The 26,318-nt window shown below is 40.0% G+C and overlaps 1 protein-coding gene across 1 annotated transcript in view; it reads right to left on the reverse strand.

Annotated features, from left to right (window-relative positions):
- FBN2 (fibrillin 2) overlaps positions 1 to 26,318 on the reverse strand; it is a 197,951-nt gene that overhangs the window by 105,252 nt on the left and 66,381 nt on the right. The window contains exons 7-11 of the mRNA XM_018567207.1: positions 22,528 to 22,653; positions 7,753 to 7,878; positions 3,570 to 3,722; positions 2,906 to 3,094; positions 939 to 1,076 (exon numbers count right to left, since the gene is read on the reverse strand). Coding sequence (XP_018422709.1) covers positions 939 to 1,076; positions 2,906 to 3,094; positions 3,570 to 3,722; positions 7,753 to 7,878; positions 22,528 to 22,653 — 732 coding nt within the window. The remainder of the gene's footprint in view (positions 1 to 938; positions 1,077 to 2,905; positions 3,095 to 3,569; positions 3,723 to 7,752; positions 7,879 to 22,527; positions 22,654 to 26,318) is intronic.

The following is a 26,318-nucleotide window of genomic DNA, read 5'->3' on the forward strand; positions in this document are numbered from 1 at the left end:
AACATGTCATTACTGGCCACAGTATCTTTTCAGTAAATGTTTCTTCCACTGATTTTGCTAGCCTATGAATTTTAAACTGTTCAAACAGGTCAGAGTAAAACAGCTGTATCCACTAATTGTGACTGTACCTTCCAGGTTACTAGGATAACAAAATAGTTGTACCTTCAAGGCAGCTGTAAAATAATTAATGTACACATTTCCTGGACATAACTTCTGGCCTAACAGACCTATTCATTACATCCTAATAGTACCGTTACTAAAGGAAACTAGGAGGGGAACATGAAACAAATTGCTTACAAGAATTTAGTCCAGAACATTAGGTAGTGACTGGGGATGTTTAGCAATTGTGGTGGTTTTGAAATTTAATGGGCTTAGATAAACAGTTTACAAATATCTATTTAGACATTATTTGCTTTGCTTCTGAATTTACCATTTGGAAAAAAAAAATGTAATAGAAAGTAACGCTAACTGACATAACCTTGGCTGCATGCATTGGGGCTTAGGTGCTCATTAAAGTCACTATAGTATGATTCAATATTTGACATTCCTATTGGCCATTGCTTACAGATTATTCCGCTGCTGAAAACTGATATACAATTTTTACTACATGAATTTCTGAAATGTATATAAAAAAGAAACATCACATTCAGATAACTTGATATTTCAGTTTGGCAACTTAGCGATTACTTGAATTTTTCTTTAACATAACCCACTACAAGGTAGAGTTCACATGAGTTCATATGAGCATACTTTGATTGTACACCAATACAGTTCACAACTATTGCTGACCTTAATTATGTACCATTTAATATTGGCAGTTACTTCTACAAAGACTGTCATAAGTTACAGGAAGTAGCAGAGATTCACTATTGCAATGTTAGAAAAGGCCAGTTAAGTAGGCTCCATCTCCTGAAAAGCTCAGCATAGTATATACATACCATTACATTCTGTGTGAGTATCTTGCTTGTATCCCATGTTGCATTCACATCGGTAACTGTTAAGGTTAGGTATACACCGTCCATTTAAGCAAAGATTTGGGTATTGCTTGCATATATCTATTGTCTGATTTAATGTTGCTATAATGAAAATAAAAAATATATAAATACTGATTTGTTATTAATATTTATCACATAAAACTGAACATGGCATTAGTTATAATATTATAATTATTAATACAATCTTTGCCATTCATGTTGGTCATAGTAGTATTCATTGTTATGCTCAATAATGGATATGTAAAATATTTATAGCACAAAATAAAGTGAAGATCTCATGCACTTAAAGTGAACATAGCATTAAAGGGAACTTGTGCTAAGATAATGTGAAGGCTACCATTGCTGGCATTGGTTACAGCACTTTTTTAGGCTGTCCATGCACTGCTTAGATTTTTGAAAGGACTTTCTTTACACTTTGTTAGCTGATGGGGTCAATTCGACAATTGATTTTGACTGTATTGACGAAAAGGAGCAGGATGGAAACATTTTCCCAAATAAATGACACTCTAACAGTGAATGTAGTTTTCATTTGGAAAACTCCATTCATTCCAAAATAAAACAAAATTTGTCAAGTGTCTAATGTCATTATCAAGTGGTAAAGAACGTTCTTTCGGAAATCTACTAGTACATGGCCAGCTTTTGTCACTGACATGGAAAAACAATGCAGATTAGGATGGCTTTTTGACTTCACATTTTCAGATTTTTTCCAGGTGAGTGTCCCCAAGTACTAGCAGCTAGGCAGCTGCATTTTCAGAAGGAAGTCAGCTATGGCAGCCAATGAATTTGTCTAAATAGTAAACTTTCATGTGACTCAAAAGGGCACATGTCAGCATAGCCAAATTACATTAATATTTAGAGGAAAATTTACATTTTGTTTGTAATTAATAAAAAAAATGCTTTTCCTCAGCATTAGTCTTAGAACAAGCCTGGATCACGTGGTGTCTGGCAATAAAGTATTATAGAGTCTATTGTTCTCAACCAGCAAAGTGGATAAAAAGATCAAACAGGCGGTCCTTATGTACATAGATGTACATAAACAAATACCAACTCTAGTAACAAATTAGTAACTGTTGTCAAACAGTTTAGTAAGAATCCCTATGCTTGCCATGCAGGTAACACACTCAATGTACATTTATTCAGTATTGTATTACCTTTCAGAGCAGTTATTAAACACTAAAAATAATAGCACATGATGGTTTATGTGTAAGAATGTCTTTCATGGATATATAGGTAAAATCTCATCACTGAGATCTGTTTACCTCTTAATAGTAAAATGCATGGGCTGGGGAAGATTGGGTTAAGGGGAATGCTCTGCTTTAAAATAGTTAACCTGCTGTCAATTCATCATTTAAAGGTCTAAGCACCAAATATGCCAAGCCTCCTATAGATAACATTTTAAGATGCAGTAGGCTATACAGCGAGGATATACATGATGACAAGTAAATGAAGATATGTTCAAGCGTGAGCATTTTGACTTTCTTTTCAATTACATGTTAAGGAATGTAATTGCTAGCTCTTTTAAACAGAATACTTATTTGTAAACTACTGATTGTCATAAGTACTAAGTACTAATCATCATTCAGAAGTAAAAGTCAAACAGCCTTTACAGTAAACATATAAAATTACGACCACATCTTACACAATTGGCTCACTGCACTCATTGTGTGTGTACATTTAGAAAACTATTAAAATGTAATTACTTAAACAGTGTAATTAGCCATCATACGCATGATATCAAGATCAGTGATAATAAGAAGTAGTGTAACACTAATGATATTGATTTCTGTGTTCACAATCTGTGTGGATGCCATACAGATAAATACAGAAAAATTGAATCTCCCCCAGATCACTGGGTGATCACTCAGAATTTCTGAATTCATGTTTGGAACCATACAATAACTCACCAACACCTCCTCCTGTTCCAGTACCAGTTCCATCAATTCCTGTTCCACCTACACTGGGATAAAATCCATTTCCACCAGGTAATGGAATATATCCATTTCCACCAGGTCCAAACACATTTGGTCCAAATCCTCCTGGGCCATCTATTCTGGGACCCCCGAATGGAACCCCATCAATGCAAAGCCTCCGGTATTCATCTGAAAAGAAAAAGGATGAGCCGTTTTAGTGAATTTAACCCAAAGAAAAGTTCAACTTTTTTGCAAAAAAAATCTGAAAAACCCTTTACTGAAATCTGAATGGTTCTGGGCCTTTTACATTACTGAAGATCAGCTGTTTTGAAACCAATTCTGAAGCAGCTAGACCACTCAATAGTGATTGGCTTTTGTTGAGCCGATGTAGCTCTAACCAAGATATTTGACTGCACTGAGCCATAAACAGTCAAGTCCAGCCCATCTTGGGGGTACGTGGTGCAAACCCCTGTCAATGCTTAAGCAATGCAGATATTTTCCCAGCATGACAGTAACATACCTACAAGTGAAAGCAAAGTAGCTTGCATTTTATGCCCAGTGATTTGCTAGATAACAACTAAATAGGCAAAATTATTTATTCAAGAAAGAAAGAATCCCAAGAAGAAATAAAAATTTTTTAAATGCTTTAGAATTTGTTACTGACCTGAACCTCTGACTGGACACAGTTCGGGAATAGATCCCAAAGCCCAACATCGACCAGCTTCACAACAGCATTGCATTTTGGTAAATCTGCCTGACAGCTCTTGTGCGCAGCGCCCATTCACAAGACTGGAGAAGCACGTACCTGACCTCTGATCTATGCAAAAATCACAAACAACATATGATTAATTACAAATAATGCATCTTCGTATACTGTACAAATATAATTGTCAACAATATTTAGGTTTCCATATTTGGTAAAAATCAAACTTTGCTTTTGATTCACAAGAATATTTTAAATAATATAATGAATGAAAATGTCATGGGGAAAAATGATAGGACTCCTAACCCATAATTTTGTTGCACAACCTACAGAGGCAATCACTGCAAATAAGTGATTTCTGTAGCTCTGAGTAAGACTTCTGCACTTGACAACATGTAGTTTGGCCTACTTTTCTTGAGAAAACTGTTCCAGCTGTCCCAGGTTTGAAGGGTGCCTTCTCCAGACTGCATGTTTCAGCTCTCCATGGATGTTCAATAGGAGGACCCATGACTTGCGACTAAGACAGAGCGTTTTGACACTAAGCAGCATGGTTCACTCCAGAATTCCTTGATAGGCTTGAGATTTCTTTGTGCTCTGAATACATTCAAGGCACCCAAAACATAACTGAGCTTCCTCCATGTTTCACAGTCTTTTCTTTTAATGCTTCATTTGTTCATATATGAACATAGAAATGATGTGCCAAAAACTACAGTTTTGTCTCACCTGTGCAAAGGACATTCTCCCAGAAGCATTGTGGCTTGTCAATTTTAACAAATACCAGTCTGACTTTTTATATGTTTTAGCAGATTCCTCCTTCTTACTTTGAGCACACTGTTGCTCAAAAAGTGAAGTTGTGGTGAATTAATTTACATGGTTTTCATTTGACAATTTTTTCACATTAATCAGAGAATGTGAACAGACTGAAATATACCAAGAACCAATCCGCTAAAGTTACAAAGTACAGTTAGGCATATTTTAAACCAAGTGAAGAAAGAAAGGGTTTGCCGGCACTTATTAGATTGCTTTACATAAATCCCTGTGTCAGCAGATACTAACATATCTTGGCTTCAGAGATCTCCATCTGTCAGCACAGGGACACTAGTAACAAAGGTGGATGTTAATCTTCAGCATCTGAACCCTTGCATGCTACAAACGCTTTCTGGTTAGCATCCAAACCAAACCCATTAGACAAGAGTGAGCTTTCAACAAAGTATAGTATATACTAGCAGCCCCTGGCCAAACAAATATAACCGAAGTTATAAAATAATGCCTCTTGCTCTTGTTTTTCAATTCCTTTCACTTAATTGGTAATAAAAAAAGTATCAGGGTTTATTCGGAATGTTCCTTTAAGTTGTTTATACACATTTAATGCACTTGTATATTGAGTAAATCCTGAAGAATGAGGATTTTCTCATCCATAGAACCTCAAGTGACCTGAACCGTGATTAAGCACAGGGAAACAATACAAGGTTTATCTAAGGACGCAATAAGATAAGTATACAGAAACAGTTTATAAGTTATCATACATATAGGATACGTCTAGTTCAGGATTTTAGAATTAAGGCCTGCTCAGAGACAATTGCTTGATTATGGGAAAATAAATTGATGTATCTGTAATTACAAAAACTTCTGTACATAAAATACACTTGAAGTATATTATATCATTTCTCAGTAATTACTCTGTTCTAGAATATTTGTATTTATAAAATGTGGTCATATAGTAGCCTTTCTCCCACTCCTGGAGAATTAGTAGTCCCCAAGCAATGAAGCTTTTCTCAAAAGTATTTGACATCAGATGACAGATTTACTAACATATTTCCTTTAACCTGACAAGACCTGTCTCAATGTAAACTCTAGTTTACCTTACCAATGCTCTTAAATTTGCTGATGTCTTACTGATTTTGGCTATTAGGATATTTTACCCAAATTCTGAAGAGTTAACCACACTATCAACATTCGTGATATGTTTCAGGCTTTTTTGCTCACTATAGGGGGTTATTCACAAAGGAGCCGAAGGATCCAGCCGTAGCCTCGCCTGATGCTTCAGCTCTCTTCGGCCGCCAGAGCCCGTTCAGCAGCCAAAGGCGGCCAAGTGGCTCAGCCGAGCCAAAGGCAGCTGGCTCCGCCGAGTTCTAATGACTGATCTGCATCCCCAAATGACCTGGGAATGCTGATCTGTCATTAAACAGTAACAACAACGTTACGGCTCTGCCCAGCTGTTATTAATTGGCCGGGACCTGCTAGAAGACTCTTAATAAAATCTTTATTTTTTAATTTTACTATTTATGTACTTTTTAAAAATATTTTTTCAATCTTTTTTTTAAAACTCTTTTCATACGGAGGTACCGAGCAGAATAGCTTGCATAGCATTCGGCTATTTACTCACTGCCGTTCGGCAGCGAGTGAGATGCTGGAGCTTCGGCTCAGCCAAACCAGATGTTGGATCAGCTGAGTCGAAGTCCTTCTGCAGAGCATGTTCGGCTGACTAAAGTGCAGCCAAAGGCAGCCGATGTACAGCTGATTTCAGCCGATGTACAGCTGAAATCAGCCATACAAGCCAGAAGCGAATAGCCAAACAGCGTTTGGCTCACTTCACTTCGGCTGGGTTATTCATTCGGCTGCCTTTGGCAGCTTTGTGAATAACCTCCTATAGTTTATAAAATAATTTTCTGAGCAGAAACATTATGAATAAAATAAAAGGGTAAGGGCAAATGCATATTTATATTTAAATTAGTTAGCAACAGAAAAACAAGGCAAAACACACTCTGAAATAGTCTCAAAGAGGCCCTTAAAAGGAGAAAAACACTGGGATAATTTTCATGTAAGAGCAATTTGTCCGAGACTTTTCAAAACACAAATTTAGATAGTAAATCTGGTCATACACAGGTAACAGCATAAAATACTACCAGGGACGTGCGGTCAGGGGAAGAAGGTGAGGCAGAGCCTCATCTAGTACTAAGGAGGAAAAAGCTGTCAGCTTCAAATCTGAAGCTGACAGCTTTTTCTCCATTCAGACCGGCTTGTATAGGTTACACAGCAGGGAAAGCCTCCCCACTGTGTAACCTGTAATGGACAGGCGTTGCATCCGGCTTTTGACTGCTTTGTGTAACCTAACTTAGTGAGGCAAGAGCTGCAACAGCCTCTACTTGCTGTTAGAGGCTTGAGCTCTGTGGATGGCTTGGACCATCAATCTCAATGCCTCACCGGTGACGAGTAAGTGAGGGACATGGAGGCTCCTCTCTGTCTTCTCTGTTCTCTGTCCACCCTCCCTCCTCCACACAGCTCTGTGACTGGGTTGGGGGGGGGGCGGAAGCGGCTGGGGGTGGGTCATGGGTGGGGCATAGGCGGGCTGGGGTGGGGCATGGGCTTGGGCAGGGCACAGGCCTCAGCGAGAACAAATGCCTCACCGAGAACAGACTCCACTGCACGTCACTGAATACTACTGTAGTCATGATCATGTCTAGCTAGGTGATCCACTGCCACAGGATTACTTTACTGTCTCTAGGGCCCTCTAGGGCTACGGGGTAAAAGATGCTTACACATAAACAGTGATTAGCAACCATAGTAGATCATTTCCTTATCAGTTTGGTTCATGGTTAAGCATTGTGGATCAAACCTGCTTTGTAACAGTATCAGTTGTTAAAGATGGCATTAGAGCTTTAACTTCCAAATTGTTTCCACTAAGGCCATTCATACATGACCCGATATGTCTAAGCCTAGTGGCTGATCCCAGAATAATTTGCAACAACTGTGCATTGAGGGGTGTAACCACAGAGAAGTAACACACAACTAAAAGTGTAGGTGGTGGAAAATGCAATACATTTCTGTGCTGAAAAATCCCCATCACCCCCTGCCCACGGTTGCTCCTTTTTCTCCAAAGTTAGTGTATGGAATTCTCAAAGGACATATCTATGATAAAGGTTGGGATAGGTCCTCATGATGTTATAATCTAGACAAGCAAATCTTTTAATACCAACTACTGGGAGAAGATATCTATCCCTGTATGGCAAAATTAAGGCATGAAATAGCTTAAGTGAACCATTTTTATTTTGTGACACAAGGACAGGTTAATTGCCACTTTTTTCTTCTTCCTTACTATACTAGACAACTACTGTCTAAAAGTATAATACACTATTCTTCTTACCGATGCAATGCAAGCCATCAACAGATGTGAGATATCCACGAGGACAAATACAGTAATAGCTACCAATCGTGTTGGAACATTCTCCTCCGTTACAAATACCAGGAATAGTGCTGCATTCATCAATGTCTGTTGGGTTAAATAAGACATATGGTTACATGGGTTTCAGTAAGTACTTGTATTTGAAATATTCAGCACAATAGCATAATTTATACACTTAAAGGTACAATGAGATATAAAGGAAATACCAGTGCTTTGTTTTTCATACTCATCTGCCTAATTATGTTTAGCAATGTAGTTTCAGTTGTTAAAATTGCTAATAAGCAACTTAGGTGATCTCTTAATCTATACAATTATAATATGTTGAAAATCGGAATTATGGGAATTTAACTCTGTTGGTGCATCTGTAAAATTCAGCTCCCAGCAACCAGTCCTAGCCTCAAAAAACTACAGCTCATTTATTGAACTGTTTAATGTGGCTGAGCTGTGATACATATAATATTAGCAAGTAAATGGGGGAAGGTAGTAACAGGGAGTTCAAACATAATTATACATACAATTTCTTGGAGGTTTTATTCAGGGACGTACCCAACATTGAAGAAATGCATATAAAACTCTTGACCAAAAGAAGGAGTAGCAAGTCGGGCGAGGTGAGTAGAGATTGTCTATGGATTCAGGTTGGGAAGTAAAGGAGCAAGGTCTTTTTTCTTGATGTATTGAAGCCATGGGCCCCAAGTTATCTCAAACTGTAACTTTCTGTCATTTAGTATGCTGGCTAGTTTCCCATGCCTTATTACCCATGAAATCTTGGCCCTAGTCATAGCAAGGAGCACTCTAAGGGATTGCCAAACACCTCCTATAGAGATTTCGGCTGCCACTATCATAAAGAAAGCCTGAGTTTTCAAGTTTTTTTGGTAGGCTAGAGTTAGGCTTGCTTAGGAGTGTGATTTTTTTTTAATTAAAAGAGAACTAAAGCCAAACTTGTTTTGGCTTTAGTTCTCTTTTGGGTCAAAGGAGTACATTTGCTAATGTACTCCTTGGTTGAATAATACAAATAATGGGGTTTTGTCTGATGGCATTTAGCACAATGTAACATACACGAAATATAGAAAACCCACATTTTTATGGAAACACGGTAAAAGTCAATAAAATCATAAAATACATTGGGGGTGATACCAGACAACTATAATGGCCATCAGTATATAAGTTGACATAAGGTGCCCCCTGGAATTACTACACAGTGGTCATAAAGAGTATTGTCCCATATTGTTGAAAAAATTATTCAAAGAAAATCATCATTAAGTATAGCCGGTCGAGGTCCAGACCTCAACGTGTTTCACACTCTTATGCTTCTTCAGGAAGACAGGGCCACTTGTCACTAAGTTAGCACAGGTATATATCGATGGTCACACACCAATTCACATTTTACTGCAACCAGCAGGGTAGCACACACGCATATTCACAGACGGGAGAACCAGAGTGACACCCAGCCCGGATTCCTGGAAATCGTGCCCTGTATATGTAGTGGACACAAAAGTATCACCTGTATTCCCTGGCATCCATTTGAGTGTCATTATTCTATATTGTACAATGTGGCTGAGCTGTGATACATATATCAATAGTTACATAATTATACATAGTCTTTCCAGTATTTTGAGGGGCTTTTTTCAGGGGTTCACCCAGCATCGAGGAGATGTATATGGAGCTCTAGACCGCAAGAAGGAGGAGAAAAGAGGGGGTGGGAAAAATGAACAGGGACTTCCTGGGAGTTCACCATCAGCTATAGATTTAGGTTGGGTAGTTATGGAGGATGGTCATAAAGCAATATATATTAAAGCCATTGGTCCAAGCTCTCTAATTTCGTATTATTTCAGTCCTGAGGAAAATCGCTACTGTAACTATAGTTACCAGGACAAATAAAGAGGGTATTTTTCTCCAGTGACGACACAGACAGCAATAAACGCCTAGTAAAGTCATCAAAGACCTAAAGTCATCAAAGACCCTGAAATAAAATTGTGGGTAGCATACAGGTACTTGGTGAGAAGTCAAGTCAGTCGGCTTCTAGTTTGCTGCCATTCCCCTTCTCAAAAAATGGCAGAGAAAAATAAAACAGAAACCCAACACATATGACTCAGGATAAGAATCATTATGTATTGCTTGTTTAACAGGATTCAGTGGACTATATTTATTTTTTACCTACTTATACCACAGACTTAGGGTTTACCTTGCTTCCACTGACATCAATGATATGCGGCTTATTATGCTCAAAATGACACCAAAAATGTGGGGTATATTTTATCCCACAGGCACCAATGATTCAAGGCTTATTTTATCCCACTGACATCACAATGGGGATTATTTTCCTTGCACTGACACCAATCATTAAGCAGTTTTTATCCTACTGACACCATTGATGATGCCTATTTATCACACAGATACCAACAATAGGGTTTTTTCTTTTTCACTCCCAGTTTTAGTTTATGTCATTGACACCAACAATAGGTTCTTATTTTATTACAACTGTCAGTAGCAATGAGGGCTTATTTTATCCCACTGATACTAAGGATGGGGCTTGTTTTTCTCTTCTACTGACACCAATAATATGGAGTTTATTTTAACTCCACTGACACCAACAATAGGGCTTATTTAATCCCCACATACACCAACGTTGGGGCTTATTTTATCCCACTTCAAGGTGCTCCTCCTAATTATTTTCAAATGTACTTTGTCTGACATCACCGACATTAATGGACAAAGTGTGCCTATCTAAATTCAGTCCTCGTAGTAGACCTTACCCAACCTTCCAATAAAAGCTGTGCATATTATGACTGTTGTATGTAACCTTAAGTCACACTTGGAGGGGGAAAAAAAACAAACAGTTTCTTGTTACAAACTACCGTGCTTGAACAGCCAATTGTATGCAATGTGGGGAATTTATCAAAACTGGAGCAGACAACATCTAGAACAGTTGTGCATGGCAACCAATCAGCTTCTCTTTTCAGTTTGTTCATTTATGATTTGAAAATAAAAGAGATAAGCTGATTGGTTGCCATGCACAGCTGCTCCAGATTCTGTCTGCTCCAGTTTTGATAAATTCCCTTCAATATGTTTGCCATCCTAAAAAGACATAATAATGATATTCAAAAATCCATTTTATTCCTAAAAAGATATTATTTTGCTTTGAGAAATGTTATACTTTTTCTCTCATTGGCAGATTTTATAAAAACTTGTGGTACAGTATCTGTATAATATGGAATACGCTTATTCTAATAACGGGTGATTCAATATTTCAAATAAAAATGTTCTTTGAAATTGAGCTGGATTGTGGAATATAAAAAAAACCACTTCCAATAAAGCTAAAAGTTATAAATTCCAAAACTTTTCAATGTCCAGGAATTCCTAAACCATTCCATGAACTGACCACATTAAGGTCAGAAATATTAAGTGTTGAAGAGAAATGCCTGTTCAGTTAATCCCAAGGAACGAAGCTGCTCAGGAAATGTACAAAATTTACAATCAAGCATTACTTACAGTTAATCAAAGCCATTTACTGTGACTGAAACATAACACTAGGGCGGCAGCTAATTTAAAGGTTATGTACACATCCAGTTCGCATATAACTATGGGGAACTATGGGGTTAGGGCTTTTCCCCAGGGTTCTTCTTAGGGTAACGGGAGGACACAAACTAGTGTCCTCCCGTCACCCTAAGCTCAGTATACCGCGAGCTACAGCTTGCGGTATTCTGAGGCGTCGCAGCTGAAGCGGATCCCGACAATTATGTCTGGATACGTCCAGCTGCATGAGTGACAGCTGGCTCTGCCTATCTAGAGGCAGAGCCAGCTGTACTCGCCCCCTCCCCGTCTGTTCCGCCAGTCAGCGCTGGAGGATCGAGAAAGGATCGCATGAGAAAGCAAAAGCCCTACCTCTACCAAGATAGCTGCCTACACACAGAGACAGTGCAGACCAAAGCATGGTAAGCCAGTAATGCGAAAAGATCAGCTGCAGGGAGGTCATGGGCAATGCTGGTGACCAATCCTTTGCCCTTTGCCTGCCTTATATTTGGACAAAGCTTCCTGAGTTCAGCTCCTCTTTAAGTCTGTATTCTGGCTAAATATAAATACCATCTCTCTGTGGCAATGATTGGACAACTTCAACACAATAGTGAACCCTCTTGGATATCACCCACCGATGTTATGAGATAAGCCACAAGTGCAAAAAAAGCACAGCGGTCCAATCAGTTCTGTGCAAGGAGAGATTCTATGTTAGATTTTACTAATCATGGTAATTAGTCTGTCACACTGCTGGTTCCTGTTTAATTAATACAGCTTGATAAAGGATGAATTGTCCAAAACACCAAGGGGGTTAGTCACAAAGCTACCTGAAGGCAGCCGAGTGAATAACCCAGCCGAGGTGAAGTGAGCCGAACGCTGTTCAGCTATTCACTTCAGTCTTGTATGCCTGATTTCAGCTGTGCATCAGCTGCCTTTGGTCAGCCGAACATGCTCTGCATGTTCGGCTGAGCCGAAGTAAAGAAGGAGTTCGACTCAGCCGATCCAACATCTGGATCGGCTGAGCTGAAGCTCCGGCAGCTCACTCACTGCCGTTCGCCCACATTCTCATAGGGGCCGAACGGCAGTGAGTGAATAGCTGAATGCCACAAAGCGGCATTCGGTTTGGCTATTCTGCACAGTACCTCCGAGGTACCGAGCAGAATAGAAAAGAAGTGAAATAAAGAAAAAAAAAAGTTGAAAAATGTATTAAAAAATTATAAAAAATATGAAAGTTAAAAAAAGGAAAAATATTTTAAATAAAAGGAAAAAAAAAAGAAATACTATTTTGCGGAGCTAATTGTTTACTATTGGCCGAGACCTGCCAGAGTCTTCTAGCAGGTCCCGGGCAAAAAACAACAACTGGGTGAAGCCAGCCGTGACATCACGGCCGGCCCCGCCCAGTTGTTGTTTAATGACAGATCAGTGTCCCTGGGTTATTTGGGGATGCTGATCTGTCATTACAACTGGGCAGAGCGAGCCGTGAGATCCCGGCTGGTTCCACCCAGCTGTCAATAGCGTGGAAAAAGGTTGACCCTTGGGCCGACCTTTCTCCACACTTCGGCTGTCAATTCCTCTGAGTCGAGCCAAAGCATATGCCTTCGGCTCGGCTGAACCGCTCGGCCGCCTTCGGCTGTTGTTCGGGCTATAGTGAATAGCCCGTACAGCAGCCTTTAGGTTCAGTCGAAGGATCGGCCGAAGAGAGCCGAAGAGAGCCAAAGAGAGCCGAAGGATCAGATGAAGCTATGGCTGTATCCTTTGGCTCCATAGTGAATAACCCCCCAAGTGTTGATGAGTTGAATTAACTGCCAGTTTCAATAAAAAAAATTGAAATTTTTTTTTTTACAGGGCATGGAGCTGTAGTGCCGGATTACACATTTTCAAATAGACACCATTCCTGCATTCCATCTGAAAGTGTCAGTACTTAGGAAAACTCATAAAAGTCATTTAGTAACATACTGTACATACAGAAAGGAGGTTGCTTTATGACAGACTCCAATATAAAATAACACATTCATAGCTAGACAAAATTAAAAACAAATAGACAAAAACAGCTCCTTCTTTACCTAATATCTTTTATTGTGGCTGCATACTGCATACCACATACGCACTTTAAAGTACAGTAGATTCTGCTGGGTTACATGTGTAGACCTAGAAAAGGGTATGATATAGTCATGTTTAAATTGATTGTTTTCACACTCACAGTAACACCAGTGTTGGCAAGAAGTGAGTACTCTACTTGCCGCTCTAGAGGTGAGGGAGTTAGCCGGCTTAGAAATCTCACTTTTGCTCAGAAGTATGTTAAAAACATTTAGGAAAATGTAAACAGCCAAATTAAAGGATTGGATTACCATGATTAGATCATTGCATATAAATGTCTCTGGTGTGTATTATCAGTTTAAATAGACTGTCTATTCTGACAATGTGTGTCATCATATCCATTAACATAAAGTACAGAGAACATGTAAAATGTCCAATCACATTACTGCACATCTACTATATTTTTCATACTGCATTTCTGTTCTATTTCTGTTTATGCGTACAACGCCAACAATAATTGTGAACAGCTGAGTGATTTTAAAATGAACTGGACTAGTCATTAGCACAGGATTTTTCCTTTTGGCACCAGACATTGTGACGATAATGAGGTCTAATGACCCCAAAACTGAGTGATGAGAATGGGGATGTCATGTTGTACACAGTGCCACCCAAATTTCTCCAAAACTTGCAAATCAGCAACAAAACAATCAGATTTCAATTATTTTTTTTATGGACAGACAGAGAGCTGACACATTTCATATAAGACCCCACTAAAATTACCAGCTCAAGACAGATCAGGTTGAATCAAGCAGATTAGGGAATGAAATGTAAAAACATATTTTGGTTATTGGAGGAGATAGGAGAGGAGGAGGCGGAGGAAAATAGAGCACTAGTAGCACTTAAACAAGGTAGCTGCTATGTACTCTTGAGGAGAAGGAGGACATGGGTGTATTAGCAGCCCTATAAAGTGGAGTTGCTGCTCTACATCTTTGAGGAGGATAAAGGTAGATGAGCAGCACTAGAAAAAAGGGGCTGCTTTGCACACGTGAGCAAGAGGAGGAAGAAAAAGGTGCATTAGCAGCACCGTAAAGCAAAGTGACTGCTATGCACCCTTGAAGAGGAGGAGGAAAATGGTGCATTAGAAACATTGCTATTTGACTGGAAGGAACCGCACTACCTCCTATGCGATTCCCCACTGGTGGGGTAAGAAAAACTCTTTGATATGTGGACTTCTTGCAAATCTATTTTGATTAAGTTATAGTTGACAAACAACATAAATAAAATTACACATATCCTTCCATATTATAACATCACATTTAATAAGGGTTAATTCACAGGAATAAATGCATATTACCAGAGTCATAGTACACTGATATGTGGGACTTCGATTTGAGAAAAGCAGGCAGTCTAGATGTCATAGGATTCAATGCTGTTGCTGCCTGCCTTTCCAAAAACGAACTACCGCCATGCCACCCACATGGCTGCTACAAGACATGGACCTGGGGAGCCTGGTTGGGCCTCCACAGATGAGGAGTGGTGGGGGCCTCTTTAGTTATCGTTCCCCATTCAGACCTCTGTCGGCGCAACCCCAGAAAATGCTAAGCTGTCATTGCATCTAAGGAGGGCACACTGAATGGGGAATGATTCAAAAAAGCTCCTAAATCTGTGGTTCTATTTAAGGAGCATAGTTCAGTTAAAGATGCTTGCCATCGTCCCCCGTCCCCCTTCTTTGCAAAACCACACATCAGTATAAACAAATACTGCTGGCTGGATCTATTTTCCTGGGCTGTGTGCTTACAGCATGCTCCTCCCCTGCATCTTCTAGTGGTGCCTTACAGGAGAGGAAGTCATTTCTGAGATAAACTATTCCCTTCTGTTCTCCATAGCACAGATGAAGTACACTGAGCTGATCAGTCAGGCCCCTTTTTGCCACCAACTATATGATGGAATTATGATAAAAATTAAAACCCAAGATCTGACGAATCTTGGACCCTGCAGACCATAAAGAAGAGTCAGCAGAGCAATAAACTTTTTTTACCCTCATTCTCTACTGTGAGCTGCTGGACATACCAACAAGAGTCCTGGAATAACAGACAGGCCAAATATAAAAGAATACAACTGTAAATGTTGCTTTTCAGCACTATATCCTTTTATCCTATGCATACACCGATCAGCCATAACATTATGACCACCTGCCCAATATTGAGTAGGTCCCCTTTTTGCTGCTAAAACAGCCCTGGCCCGTCAAGGCATGGATTCCGATAGACCTCTGGAGTTATGATGTGGTATCTGGCTCCAGGTGGTCATTAGCAGATCCTTTAAGTCCTGTAAGTTGCGAGGTCTCCATGGATCAGACTTGTTTTTCCAGTGCATCCCACAGATGCTCCATTGGATTGAGATCTGGAGGCTGAGTGAGCACCTCAAGCTGTTATCCAGCTGAAAGAGATTACTGCCATCAGGGAATACTGTTTCCATGAAGGGGTGTACTTGGTCAGCAACAATGTTTAGGTTGGTGGTATGTGTCAAAGTAACATCCACATGAATGGCAGGTTTCTCAGCAGAACATTGCCCAAAACATCACACTGCCTCCGCCAGCTTGCCTTCTTCCAATAGTGCATGCGGGTGCCATCTCTTCCTCAGGTAAGGGACACACACGCACACACACGATGCAAAAGAAAGTGTGATGCATCAGAACAGGTCTTCTTCTTACATTGCTCCGCAGTCCAGTTCTGTTGCTCACATGCCCATTGTTTGCGCTTTTGTCAGCAGACACAGGTCAGCATGGGCACCCTGACCGGTGTCGGGCTACACAGCCCCATATGCAACAAACTATGATGCACTTTTTGTTGAGATACCTTTCTATCAGAACCAGCATGAACTTTTTCAGCAATTTGAGCTACAGTAGCCCTTCTATTGGATCGGACTACACAGGCCAGCCTTCGCTCCCCACATGCATCAATGAGCCTTGGCCACCCCCATGACCCTGTTGCCGGTTTTCTTCATTGGACCACTTTTGGTAGGTCTTTACTACTGCAGACCAGGAACATCCCACAAGAGCTGCAGTTTTGGAGTTGCTTTGATCCAGACGTCTAGCCATAACAATTTGGCCCTTGTCAAAATTGCTCAGATCCTTATGCTTGCCCATTTTTATTGCCTCCAACACATTAACTTCAGGGACAAAATATTCACTGCTGCCTAATTTTTCCCACCCACTTCCAGGTGCCTTTGTAATGGGATAATCAATGTTATTCACTTCACCTGTCAGCGTTCATAATGTTATGGCTGATTGGTGTATGTGTGTGTTTACAGGTAGTCAAAGATATTGCATATAAAATTGGAGTGATTTAACTACTAACACCATCATTTTACATTTGTTGCATTTTTTACTATTACAAAGAACTTTAGACTGCATAAAATTACAATAAAGAAATCCCCTAAAAGATAGGTTAAGGCCAAGCAAAGTTAACTGAGGCCATGTTGAAATAAACCGAACACAAGATGTAGATGACCTTTGAAATCCTAAAAATACACAGACGTCTAAAAAATAGTTCCAATAGTGGGAGTACAACTTACAATTCAGGAAATATTTGGCTTTTCCTAAGGCTGCAGGTGCATTAAACTGTATCACATTATTACCACAGTACATTATAGGCTTAAACGAAACAGGCATCCTGGAACAAAGCTTTGGAAAGACAAAATATGACTTTCTGTACCCAGAAATAGAGCATGCCTGTTATTAATGAATGTTACTATAATCACTCTTGCCTGTACACTTAACAGATTTCAGCTGTGTTCATGCAGAATTTCTGGCATTAGTGAAGTGAGATGTTTACTGTGTACACCAGCTCTGTTTGCAGAGTGCTGGCCTGGACCACACTTGCTGAATGCGTACATGAGCCCAGACTTAGCAAAGGGCCAGAGTCACACTGCAGGTCATTTAAGGGGATGTAGCTATAAGATACTGTACACATTGTTCCTTTATATAGAAATGTTAATAACATGCAGAGGAATGTTACAATGAGAAGGTGGAAGAAATTAATATTTGTTTGCTAAATATTTTTACAATAAAGGAGTCCAAGTGATAATTAAAAAACAAAAAAACAAAAACCCAGTATGGGCATACTATAGTTCACAGAGGTGCTTTATATATGTGTTTAGTGCTCCACCAATGTACCATCCAGGGGCTCTGGGACTAGAGCTGCAAGGGAGGCCACCCTTGTCAACTCAGACTCCACCAAGGTACGTGACACTCAGTCAAGATATGGTGCTTGCATTTGGAACAGGGTACAGGACAGTAGCATAGTGGTTGGCACTTCTGCCCTTCACCCAGTTTAAATTCTGGTCAGGACACTAGCTGCATGGAAGGTCTTTGTGTGCTTGCGTGGGTTTCCTCCCACACTTTAAGGACATGCTGGTTGGTTTATTGGCTCCTGTCTAAATCAGCCCTAGCATGTGTGCCTATGTGTATGTATGCATATGAGATAGGAAACTTGTAAGCTCATTGAGGGCAGAGACTGATGTGATTGAATAGTATGTAAATCACTGCGTAAATTATTGGTTCTATATAAATACCAGTAATAAACACAAAATATGCTGTTTGCCATTACCCATACAGTCTCACAGCTACAGTGCAGCCATTTCCATCGACATATACTGCTAGGATATACATATAGTACTGGGATTTTTTAATTGTGTGAGCAGTACCATCGCCTAGGCCAAACAGTGTCTGTGGAGCCTCTACAGCTTTAAACTCAAGCAGTAAACACCTATTCACATTGTATGAGTGAAAAACAATTACAGCGATTTCATAGGCCCATGAGGTTGTACTTCCTTATAAAAGTAAGATATTATGCCGGCACCATCCTTTTCCCTTTTAGCAATGGAGCAAACACAACTGAAAGAAGTTGTGTGTTTGGTTAGCTGGTAAAAATCACATTAGCCCTTTCATTTACAGTGATTTTTGAAACCTGAATGACCAGATCAGATTATTGCCAGAAATTTTCAGACTACTTAAAGCAGAAGTAATGTGGTTATAAAAAAAAAGAACTGCTCCAGAGCTGTTTACCATAATGTGCTAGTATGCACAGCATATTAGGACATTATGGCTAACTTACCTTGCAAAAACTCCTCTCCAACACTGTATTGTCTGCTCTCCCCTCCATCGCCAGTGCTTTCATCTTCTACCGGTCTTCTTCCAGGTTCAGTGTCTTCAGCCTCTTGACTGGGCTAGCATGATGTAACTTCTGTGCATGTGCATGGCCGTTACTCCATCTCTGAATGCTGGGTCTATGCACTAAGTTGCCCATTTGTGACTTAGTGCACAGGTAAAAGAAAATTGCTGACAAGCAGGTTTTGGCAGAAGAAGCTCACAGTCACTTCTACTATAAAAAAAAACCTGCCTGTCAGCAATTTTACCCTAGACCAGTGGTTCTCAACCTTTCTAGGGTCGGGACCCCTTGGTAACATTTGCCAAGTTGTGGTGACCCCCAACGGTAAAATTTAGGGTTGACACGGCTGCTGCAGCGAAATCTGGTGGCGTGGCGGGAGAACTGACACTGCTTCGCTAGGAGAGGGCTGAGGAGGACTCTCACCGAGCACAGCAGAAATCACACAGCGACCCACAGGTTGAGAACCACTGCCCTAGACACTTTACTTCCACTTCTACAATAATTCTCTAACCATTTATACCGTAATGCTTTGCACTCTTTTTTTCATGACATCCAAGGTTTTTCTTTCAAAGATTGTTTAGGTAAATAGCATGCATATAGTTTTCATATAAACAGACAAATAGACAAAGATGTTAAAAAAAGTGAGCATGTTTAAAGGAAACCTGACCCAGAACAAGCATGAAGATTAGGAAAAGCAGTGTGAAGAAAGTGCTTCATACCTGCATACTTGTTCCAGGCCTATGCCCCAGAAAGAAGTGAAACCATTGGATTAACTTGACAGTCAGGGAACCAGTGGCGTAACAATCGCCATAGCAACCCAGGCAGCCGCTATGGGGCCCGTGCACAGGGGGGCCCGGCCAGGCATCCCTCTGATGCCGTGTGGGCCGCCTGGGTCGCTATGGCGTCTCGGGTGCTGGCTGTCCCTGACATAGCTCAGCAGCTGCTGTGAAGAAAACGTTCACATTGGAGGTGAGGAGATTAAGGGGGGATATGATCTCCATGTACAAAATGTTCAATGGTGGCAGCAACATTAGCGATAAACTGTTTAAAATTAACTCCATTACAAAAACTAGAGGCCACCACCTAAAATTGGTGGGAAAAAAATTCCAGCACAAGGGGCGAAGGGGGTTCTTCACAGTAAGATCAGTTAGGGTCTGGAACTCACTGCCACAGACAGTGATTTCAGCAAAGAATGTGGAATTGTTCAAGAAACTTTTGGACGATTTCTTAAGGGACCGTAATATACAGGGGTACAGGTACTCCTAGAATGAGATCCTAATAGGTTGGACTTGATGGACTAATGTCTTTATTCAACCTCAAATACTATGTAACTATGTAACTATGTTCCCACTCACAGCCGCTGCGGAGCTGTGTCAGTGACAGCCAGCAGATGCGGCAGAATAGGCCGTTTACACCTATTCAAACTTATCGAGTTGTGGGATCGCATGACTTCCAGTCCCACAACTCGATAAGTTTGAACTTTCGATCGATCACCGGCATTTGCAGTAAAGAAGGAGGCGGGGCCCGCCTAACAGCAACCCCGCCTCCTCTCACATCACTGGCCAGCGATCTAAGAGCAGGTGGGGCCAGTGATGTAAGAGGAGGCGGGGCCCATCGATAGAAGGAGGCGGAGCCCGGGAACGGAAGAGGAGGCAGAGGCCCGGCGGCGGCGACCACAGAGGTGACAGGTAAGAAGCGTACAGCGCAACTGAGACCTTGCAGAGCCCAACATAGAGAGTCTATTGGGCTCTGCAAGTGGCATAACTAGCAATCACGGGGCCCCATACAAAATTTTGCTATGGGGCCCTGTGATTTCTAGTTACGCCCCTGCAGGGAACTATTTTCCGAAGGGGAGGTCATAAATGACAACCTCCATACCTCAGTACAGGTTTCATTCTGGTCATTAACCTTTTTTTTTAAAGTCTTTATTCATAAAAAAAACATAAGCAGCACAAAAAGAGGAGTAAGGCAAAAAGCCACATGTTACAGCGGTTGTGTACAATAAAACTTTACAACCATCTATGACATTGTAATAACATGCCTCAATAAAAAGTTAAGCTACCACTATGATAAGTATTATGGTAAAGTTGTTCAACCATATGAAAAACAAAAAGTGGTAAACAGAGAGTATATAACACTCAACCAACACTCTTGTGGCTGGATGGTCTTGGAGAAAATACAGCCATTAAACTTTTTATAACTACCCTGTTTCCCCGAAAATAAGACCTACCCCGAAAATAAGACCTAGTACTATTTTTGTGAATTGCTAAAATATAAGACCTACCCCGAAAATAAGACCTAGTTGTGACCATTCCCAGGTCCGGTGGTGGCATAAGGGAGAACCTGAAGAGCCGTGGGAGAGAATCAGCGGTGCCAACGAAGCCAGCCCTAGAGGAAGCGAGGCGGCACCTCTATAGTGCCGACTCCTGTCACAGGCGGAGTGATACCAAATGCACTCCGCCTGTGAGGAATCCATAGTATAAGTGCGCTTCGCTCATTCTGGCCAGCGATTGGATAGCAAATTGCTCATGGAAAGGTACGGCACCCCTGATTGCCCTGATCACCATATTTTTGTACATGAATACATGTAGACTGTTGTACATGAATAAGCGTGGATTGTACATAAAAAAAAAGAACTACCCTGAAAATAAGACCTAGTGTGTTTTTTTGAGCCCAAAAAAATATAAGACAGTGTCTTATTTTCGGGGAAACACGATGTTGCACTTGCAAATATTTTTACTAAAATATGTTCCCATTTTTTGGGGGGTATAGATGTTAGTAGTTTTTAAAGAGGAACTTACACATATCTTCAAAATAACAACAAACGCACCTTTAGAAATGTTTAGTAATGACAATGTACAAAGATATACTTATAGATAATGGCCGGCTTTCTATTCTTTGGATATGTTTTTTTTCTTTTCCTCCCCATTCTTCTCACGGTGGCCATTTTTACTAAGGGCAGAAGAATCCATCTCCCTTTACTTTCTGGAACTTTGGCACATGTGACTAGGACATGTGACCATGCACATCGTCTCAGGGGAAGAAGATGCCTTTCCCTGCGATCTCATGAGATTACAGATGAGATTTCCCAGCGGTGAACTGCTGATGTAACCTTCCCAGGATGCAACAATTGGGCACAGATTACATCATGTGTGCCAAAGTGGACCAGGAAGTAGAAAACAAGAAACTGTAAGCAAAATGCAAATATGTTTACTTAACTAATGAATGTAAGATTATTTCATATCAGCATGCAAAGCTGTATGCTGATGTGATTTTTAGCCAAAGGGGGTAAAGGTCCACTTTAATACTTATGCTACTTGTAATTGGTCCCCAAACAAGTATTTATATTTGTAGATTTCAAAATGTTATAAATACATATTTATATTTATTATATAAATATTTGTCAATACAGTGAGAAAATAATTTTTAATGCCCAACATACCAATAAAAGAAGCACTCTAATATTGCTAGAGTTGCTTCTTCTCATTATATACTGTACCTCACATGATTTTTTGTATGTGATGTCTTATAGGTGCGAGAGTGAATTGTTTCTAGTTTGATTTTCAGGTAATATTAGTTTTATGGTATATTTTCTTACTCATTAAGACACAAAGAATAGGAGATACTGCAAAGTGCTGAAACTGTATATATAGCCCATACTGTTTTGTTTTTTTTGTTTTATATAGAGTAGGGAATTTATTCTCATGCATTCTAAAAGAACAGGCAAAATGGATCCTGCCATTGCATGTATAATGACACTGTTACATCTGAAGAAACAGCAGCTTGTAAAAGGTGATTCCTGCATGTCTTTCAGGTCTATTCACTAAAGGGTGAAGGAAGAAAAAGTGAACAATCTAGGCCAAAATAGCTGAACTGAAAAGTGAGTTGAATTGGAGAATTTTTCTAAATCAGCTATGTTGGCCTAGATTGTTCTCTTCTCTTGCCTTCTCCAAACCCTTCACCCTTTAGTGAATAGACCTGTTTGTGTTGTTACATTAAATCATCATACAGTGTTGCTCACCTTCACATTTCTGAGATGTCTCACTCTGCTTATGACCAACAGGACATCTACATTCATAAGAACCATCTGTGTTGATGCAGGTTCCTCCTTGGCACAGTCCTGGAATTGCTTGGCATTCATCAACATCTAAAATATAATATATAAGGGTAAATAATGTACACATACAGTATATTGTGTGCTGGCTACTCAGAAGAAAATTAAAACCATACAGGCAGTCCCCGGGTTACATACAAGATAGGAACTTTAGGTTTGTATTTAAGTTGAATTTGTATGTAAGTCGGAACAGGTACATTTTTTAAGTGTAACTCCAGCCCCAAAAAACATTTTTTAGTTTTGGATAGCATAAGGAAGGGTCACGTTTGTTTTGCTGTCTGTTCCTGTTGTTCAGAAGATTAAAATATAATTTAAAAAATTTGTTATTTAAAAAGTTGTTTTAAAACTTTATTTTTTTATTTGTTTTCATGTTTAATTTTTATTAATGTAACTTTTTTTAAAAAAAATTTGTCTTTTTAATTTTACATTTTTTTAAACTTTTTTTTATTTTAATGCTGGAAGCAATAGCCAGCCTGCTATTGGATATTTCAAATTGCAATAGCCAATAACAGGCTGGCTATTGCATCTGCCCACTGCCTGCTGTTAATCAGCAGAGGAAGAGCCTGAAGGAGAAAGTTCTCTATCAGGTTCTCCCATGCTGATTGACAGCAGGCAGTTGGCGGGTGCAATAGCCAGCTTGCTATTGACTATTGCATTTTACAATATCCAATAGCAGGCTGGGTATGGCTCCCAGCCTGCAGATGAAGCTGAGGCAGTGGGGCGGGGCAGAGGTGCCGCGGCCGAATGAGGGAACGGAGAAGCCGACGGAACAGGGAAAGACAGCAGCGGAGCAATGCTGCGGTCTGTGTCCCCGCTGCCTCCACCAACACAGGCGGGGAGTAAAGCGGGGATTTGAAGGGACACAGGCCGCTGCAGCCACAGTTCTCCTAAATGTACCGGCGGCTATCGGTACATTTAGGAGTACTGTGGAGCCCGTTCGTAAGTACGGATTGTCCGTAAGTCGGACGTCCGTAACCCAGGGACTGCCTGTAAATATATGAGAACTACTTTACTATTTGTGTCAGTAATATTCTGGTGTATACGGCTCTCTGCCTTGCCATTTAAGGCCTCCAAGCTGCTATCCCTTCAATGAAGAACCAGTAAAAGAGTACTGTGTAGCCCTTATCTGTTTACCTGCTATGAAGTATAGTGTACAAACACACATGCCCAACTCATAGACAACTGTTTTTGTTATTAATAAATGAATTAATGCTGAATTCTGGGCACAAATAATTTCATCTAAATATATTCTGCAATAACCGAAAAGGATATTACACCATTTTGTGTATCTAATGTCTTTGCAAACCCAGAAAAACCTTATAAAAGCAGTATGGCATCATAATCTGTGTAGAGAGCTAGATTGTGGGAGGGACCAAGCAGGCCCACCCACTACAGACTGTCTGAAGAAAACTACAGGAGTGGGCAGATACAAGACTAGTCACCCTGCAGGAGAGAGAGAGGGAGAGAGAGAGAGAGAGAGAGAGAGAGAGAGAGAGAGAGAGAGAGCGAGCAGGAGTGACCAGTCTTTATTACAGGAAGAACCTGCACAAAGGCAATATTTTACATTGGATTACTGCACAAATCTGGGGAAAATTACACAAAGCACACCAAAATTCAAGTATCTTGTCTTTAGACAATATTTTATTATCTCAGATTTTAGCTTTAAAAACTAAACAAAATTCAAATTCCATCTTCTGTTTCAATGTCCAATGCTGTCTTTACTATGACTGGATAAATCTATCAACGTTTAAAGGGAGGCTCCTTATGACCTAGGAGGGTCTAGCTCTAACCTGACTGAATCAATAAAGTAAGTGGAAAGTAGTATTCTTGGAGATTTTTATGCTCCAGTTGCGTGCTGTCATTTTTAATGATGACAATAATTCAATAGAAAACATCTCCAGCGACCAGTGGTCTGCTTTACCATTCAACTAGGAAGGAGGTAGCAGTTTACCCACTCTGCTGCACATAGGTTCATGTATTCCAGCACCACAATATTGGGCAAGTAGTGATATAAACGAGCACAAAGCTCAACACAATTGGTAATTTGTGAGCGGGGAATCACCTTTTCTGGTCCCCCTTCTTGAAACACCTACTCATTACAAAAGGGCATAGAGATCTTTTTTTTTTTGGGGGGGGGGGGCAAGAAAAATGCCTCACAGATCATTGGATAGAAATCAGAAAAGTGAGCTGCTAGAGCATACAAGGAGAAGTTTTCAAGAAGTTCACTTTTGACACATTAGTTTCATTATTTCTAAATAATAATGCATTTATGCAATTAGGTGAGACAGATTTCCTTATTTATTTGAGTAAAAGCAAAACATGCAAGCTAAAAGCTAAACATGTATTTTATAGGTTGTTTTATACTTCACAATACATTCACAATGCTAATGCTGTACATAACAATGTGCATGTATGTGTCTCACATTTTAGTTTTAAAATGGTATGTGTATGGCAACGGGCTGGTTCACAATTCAGCATGTTAGCCCACTCAGATCATTCTAATAACGAATTAACATTATCCTAAATGCATTACACATCATCCATGTAGAGCAAATAAATAAAATTATAATTTGCTGGTTTTACAATATTATATTAGATTGTCACTATCAATGGGGTGCAGGAACTCCGGGAACACAGTGGAGAGTCATTATTTATGTCTGTTATAGCCTTTGACCAATCCACCTCCTGCCTATTACTTTATCGCTTAGTTATGTCTTTGTTCTCTGTTGAAGTATCCAGGCCATGTACAAAGTAAACAAGTAGAAAGAAGACATCTCAGCAGATGACAGTTCAGTCCGGTATTTAAATATTTGCAATGGTTGCTTCATCTGGTTCCATGTTTATTTCGAATTGCGTGAATATACACCCTCAGAAAATAAAATAATATAAACCACAAGAAAACACCGGATTGTTAAAAATTTGTGTAAATATGGGAGTAGCACTAGAATGGTAAATGTTGCAAGAGGCAGTAAAAGCCAAATAAATAATTCTAGACATTCTACTCAACTGCACTTCTCTGCAGCAAACCATCATTCCAACCAGCACATTATGCTAATCACTTAACTACTAAAGTACAGTTGATGTGGTGCCCGAGATGGTGCCAGCTCCAGATTTTTGTAGTAGTATGCATGTTCAATGGGGTTTTTAGTACATGTACATAAACGTATTCAAAGCTACATGAGGTTTTTAAGGATGGTGTTTATGTCGGGCCAGCACAATGTTAACTTAAAGCCCTGCTCCAATGATGGAATTTCTATCAGGGTTATTAGTGAATAATCCCCTAGGTATATGGTTCCCTCTGCCTACTTGTACAGCTTTTTTTTTTACTTTTAAATTATTACTTGGCTTAAATATAACATTAGCAGTGACCAGTTCAAACTGAACCCACAATTTTGTACAAATTGGCAATTGGAACATCATTTTATAGTATAGTTTGTGAGATTCTTTTTTTGCAGTACCACACTGAATTGTCTTAAAAGTTTAATAAAACATCAAAAAAGAGTGGCTATTGTCAGGGCAGTGAGCACTTGAATAGTCAGCAAATCGAAAAAGCTCTGCAGTGTGAGCTTTTCTTTACTGTATTTGCTACCAACAGCACCATTGAGATCTACAGCCTCTGACTACAGGGTATCAGCTGTTGTAAAAGCACCAGTCGAACACTTCCGGTTCCGGCGCCCAATGTGCTAGTCGTGTGCAAC

Source organism: Nanorana parkeri, unplaced genomic scaffold (assembly GCF_000935625.1).
Source record: "Nanorana parkeri isolate BGI_ZX_2015 unplaced genomic scaffold, ASM93562v1 scaffold1020, whole genome shotgun sequence".
NCBI lineage: Eukaryota > Metazoa > Chordata > Amphibia > Anura > Dicroglossidae > Nanorana > Nanorana parkeri.